Here is a 5,351-nt window from a genome sequence, read left to right as displayed (position 1 = left end):
AATTAATTGATTCCTACTAGAACTTTCACGGATTGGAGAATTTGTATAGATTATAGGAAATGAATAATGCCACTAGAAAAGATCACTTTCCCCTTCACTTTATTGACCAAATGTTAGATCGGCTATCCGGACAAGATTACTACTATTTTCTTGATGGATATTCTGGCTACAGTCAAATTGTAATTGAATTGGAGGACCAATAGAAGACTACCTTCACTTGTCCTTATGTCACATAGGCTTTTAAGAGAATGCCATTTGGGTTGTACAATACACTTGTGACATTTCAAAATGTATGATGGCAATCTTCACTGATATGATAGAAAAATTTGTTGAAGTAGTAATGGATGATTTTCCGGTCATTGGACTATCTTTTGATGAATTATTAATGAATTTGAGTAAAATGCTTGCCAAGTGTGAGGAAATAAACTTGGTGCTAAACTGGAAAAAGTGTCATTTTATGGTACAAGAAGGAATTGTGATCGGGCATAAAGTGTCCAAAGATGGGTTGGAGGTGGACAAGTCAAAAGTGGAAGCAATCAACAAATTGCCACCTCCAATATCTGTCGAAGGAGTCAGAAGCTTCTTGGGCCATGCATGTTTTTACCGTAGATTCATTAAGGATTTCTCTACAATTTTTGCTCCCTTGTGCAGGTTAATTGAAAGGATACTCGTTTAAATTTTGATGATGTTTGCTTGAAGTCCTATGAGGAACTAAAAAAGATATTAGTGACTGTACACATAACATTGCCCCGGATTTGGGAGAGCCTTTGAGCTTATGTGTGATGCTAGTGACATGGCAATTGGGGCCATTTTGGGCCAAAGGAAGAATAAAGTGTTCCGTTCAATTTACAACGCTAGCAAGACTCTAAATCTAGGATAAATAAATTACACAGTTATAGAGAAGGAGTTGCTAGCGGTAATATGGGCGTTTGACAAATTTGTAGCCTGCTTGGTGGGAACTAAAGTCATCATCTACACTGACCATGCTGCCATTAAATACTTGTTTGAGATAAAGGATGCTACGCCTAGACTAATTCATTGGGTCCTTATTTTATAGGAATTTGATTTGGAAATCCGATATCCAAAAGGGACGGAAAATCAGGCGGCTGATCAATTTTCACACTTGGAAACTCGCGCATATGTTGATGAAGAAGGTGAGATTAAGGAGAGCTTCCCCGATGAGCAGTTTCCAACTATTACAGTTGGTGCAACCCCATGGTACGCCGATTATGTGAAGTTCATTGTAAGTGGGGTGACACCTCCAGAGTTATCACAGAATGGTAAGAGAAGGTTCATTCATGATGTTAGATTTTATTGATGGGATGAGCTATTTTTTGTTTAAGCAATATGCAGATCAGTTGGTGTGAGACTGTATCCCTAAGGAGGATATTGAAGTACATAAATGACATGAATCTCCATATGGAGGGAACCATGGTGGTGACAAAATGGCTGCAAAAGTATTGCAATCAGGGGTTCTATCAGCCTACACTGTTCAAGAATGCACATGCTTTTGTGAAAAGGTGTGGTAGGTGCCAAAGAAAGGGTATATTTTCGGAGGCAAATGCCTTTGAAGGGCATACTTGAGGTTGAGATCTTTGATTTGTGGGGAATAGACTTCATGGGGACCTTTCCATATTCCAATGGTCACCGGTATATCTTGGTAGCGGTTGATTATGTGTCCATGTGGGTGGAGGTCGTGGGTTTGCCTATCGATGATGCTAAAGTTGTGGTGAACTTTGTGAAAAAGAACATCTTCACGAGATTTGGGACTCCACGTGCTTTGATTAGTGATAGGGGTACTCACTTTTGCAACAAACTATTGGAAAACCTCTTAGCTAAGTATGGGGTAAAACACAAGATCATAATGGTTTATCATTCACAAATGAGTGGCCAAGTTGAGGTTTCAAATAGGGAGGTGAAACAAATGTTAGAGAAAATAGTGAATGCAAGTAGGAAGGATTGGGCACCAAGCTAGATGATGCTCTATGTGCATATCACACATCATACGAGACTCCAAATGGTGCTTTACCTTATAGGTTGGTTTATGGGAAGGCTTGTCAGTTGTCGGTTGTGCTTGAGCACAAGGCATATTGGGAAATCATGAAGCTCAACTTTGATATGGATCTAGCTGGGAAGAAAAGAATATTGCAACTCAATAAGCTTGAGGAGTTTCATTTGCATGCATTTGAGAACACGAAGTTGTATAAGGATGTCATGACAAGCACATTATGCATCATGAGTTTGAGCCAGGTCAAGCCGTTCTCTTGTTTAATTCAAGGTTGAAGCTCTTATCTGGAAAGTTCAAGTCTAGATGGTCAGGTCCATTTGAAGTAGTAAGGGCTACAAAGAATGGATCCGTGGAACTTCGAGATCCCAAGAGTGGTAACAACTTCTTGGTTGATGGGCAACGAGTGAAACATTATTGGGGTGGTGGCATTAGTCATCACAAAATCTCGATAGACTTGGTGGATGCTTGAGGGAACACTTTGCGTCATGTCACGACGTTAAATCAGGTACTTCATGGGAGGCAACCCATGGTGATATTGTATTCGTCATACCATGACGTTAACTAAGGCGCTCGTTGGGAGGCAACCCAATTCGTAGACTAGTTTAGCTTAGTTTGATTTTTTGTTTTTGATTTTGGGGTGAACTAATGAGTTGATCTTATGTGAATATGGTTTTTTGAATAGGGATTGACACGATACAATTGAAATATGTGATTGAGATCAAAATCAAGAGGTAGGAACACAAAAAGAAGTTGAAAACAGAATGTAAAATAACATGTATGCACCCCAGACTCTGCCTAGCAAGGTCTATATCTCGCCCTAGGGCCGGCCTCACCCAGCTAGGCACAAGAAAACACCTTGCATTACCCCTCGCCCCGTGCCCCTGTCTCCTCGCGACCAGCCTCCCGTCGCCTGGCCTGGCATGCGCTTCCCCCTCGCGTTTGGCCTCGCGACTCCAGGTCAGTTTTCTTCCCTTGTTTGTTTTTTTAAAATTTCGACCCACCCCAATTTAAAAGCCCCAAATCTTCTTCCATAACATAAACACACTCCCCCAACCCTTCTGCCCCTAACACCCACGCCCAACACCTCCCTTTTGAACTCAAACACACACAAAAACTTACCACACTAAGTCCCCTCACTATCACACACTTCTACATCTTCACTCATCATTTAATCTTCAATATCAAAATATGATTCTCTTCTATCTCTCTCTATTAGTTTTATTGAATGTTGAAGTGAGCTTGCAAGCTTTGTGAAGTTGTTAATGGTGGTTTGTGCTATAACTTGTCCCAACCCCATGAATCTCATATGAATGATAATGTTGTTGATTAAAAGAGTGTTTACACTCAACTATCAAGCCGATTTGGGAGGTTTAGTAAATCCCTCAACCGCACAAAATCTTACACACAACTAGTGTGTACTAAGTGTTCGAGAAAATGCCTCAAAGGCAAAGTTTGTTCCAATTGAAGCCCGAGTCTCCGGAATTGATAAACTAGTGTTATGTGAGCCTAATTAACATGGAATTTAAGTGTGGGGTGGCTCACCGAAGCCGGGGTATATTGTTAAATCATGGTTCATACATTGTGATTATGTGTTGACTCATTGACTTGAGGATATGAATATGCTTAATTTCACAAGGTGAAGTCTGAGTAACCTTAAATTAACTAAAAAACCATGTGATTTACCTTAAGTGTGGGGTAGTTAATGGGGATGTTTATAGGTACATTTATCATGGTGCACCCAACTCCCGATGCCAAAACTCCAGCCAAGGCCAAGGCATAGGCTAAGGCTCAATCTAAAGGAAATCCATCTTGTCTCGCACTGCCACCAAAGAAACAGAATCGAGGTAAGGCTGAGTCTAGTAGCCAAAATAAAGGGAGGCAAGTAGTTGAAGCAATGGAAGCATTCCAACCACGAGCTCGAGGTGAGCATGAGTATGGGATAAAAAGTGTACCTTCTTCTGCTAGGACAATGATATAAAAATTATCGTCCAAAGAACTATCGTCTTAACTTGGTGGTGGAGGAGAAAAAGTTGAAATCAAAGCACCTCGAGATCTGCCAATCTATACATGACTTTGGCTTAAGCTTTGTGTTCAAAAATCCAGGAGATGCGAGTGTCAACCTGCTTAGAGAATTTTATGCCGGATGGGATCTAGAGGATGAAGGGAAACTAATTCCTATTCGTGGTAGATTGATTGATATATCTGCTACTGCACTCAGCAACCATTTGGGGGCACCTGATGTTTCACATGCTCTGTAGTTAATTTCATTTACCCACCATCTATGGAGATTCGACACACTTTGTATGGTGTCAATTCAAATGCTACTTGTCTTTGCAATAAAAGGACTCACAACAACATCAAATTCCCGAAGGAGAAGTTAAACTTGGTAGCTAAAGTATGGCTGAAGTTGATTAACACTAGGCGGCTGCCTTGTTACCATGACACACACGTAGGGAGAGACAAAGTTTGTCTACTTTATTTTCTGATGACATGACAAGGGGTGAATGTAGGTCATTTGATACGCCACCAGATGGCGAATGCTAGGAGGAGTTAGAGGGTGGAGAGGCTATTCTTTTGCAATGTACTGACACATTATTTGAGGAAGGAGGATGTCGATGAGGAGCCGGAGTTTGATATGATGATTCCTGCTGATCTTTGTGGTACAACTATTACCAACATCTACGAGAAAAGATGATAAGGATGGGGAAGTTTTGACTAGTGTCGAGCGCCATGATCGAGATGGCAACTTTATGCCCACTTTTAAGGGATGCTTGATCTACAGTTGCAGATTGGCGGTAGAGCTGCCACTTTCGAAAAACGTGCATAGTTGAATGAGCATTTTCTGCTTAATGCTCATGCCCAACACTTGGTGGGGATTGGTGAAGGCTACAGGTTCCTAATGATGAGGACATGAACACTCATGAGAATTTGGCAGATGAGGAGGAGCAGCAAGAGGAGGAAGCTAATGAGGGTGATGATGAGTAGTTGGGAGATGATATTGATGATTGGGAGGCCGCCGATAGAGCCTTCTTTGCTGAGGACGACGATGAAGATGACCAGACTCGCAAGTTCAAAACATCAAATTAACTTTCAAAACCATGACTCGAACACCAAAACACATCATGCAAGCCTTAAAACTCAATAACTTCAATATTCACAACCAAGCGTCCAATTCCTACCAAACCAACTCGGAATGAGACAAATATTTGCACACAAGTTCCAAATGATAAAATGGACCTATTCCAAGTCACGGAATAATAATCCGAATCTGACAGCCTCAAAGTCAACCAATGGCCAAGTTTAGGAAATTTTTAATTCAAATTGCCAACTTTCGGCAAAAAGA

At 41.0% G+C, this 5,351-nt stretch overlaps 1 protein-coding gene across 1 annotated transcript; it reads left to right on the top strand.

Annotated features, from left to right (window-relative positions):
* The first annotated feature begins 295 nt into the window (after window positions 1-295).
* On the top strand, window positions 296-1,975 carry LOC138898862 (uncharacterized). Its single transcript, XM_070184968.1, has 5 exons — window positions 296-596; window positions 894-952; window positions 1,058-1,243; window positions 1,354-1,525; window positions 1,614-1,975. Exons 1-5 carry the CDS (start codon window positions 296-298, stop codon window positions 1,973-1,975), a joined length of 1,080 nt encoding a protein of 359 aa, XP_070041069.1.
* The last annotated feature ends 3,376 nt before the right edge of the window (window positions 1,976-5,351 follow it).

This window comes from Nicotiana tomentosiformis, chromosome 9 (genome assembly GCF_000390325.3).
Source record: "Nicotiana tomentosiformis chromosome 9, ASM39032v3, whole genome shotgun sequence".
NCBI lineage: Eukaryota > Viridiplantae > Streptophyta > Magnoliopsida > Solanales > Solanaceae > Nicotiana > Nicotiana tomentosiformis.
Note: the sequence above shows the minus strand (reverse complement) of the source record. Positions and strands in the feature narration are given on the sequence as shown.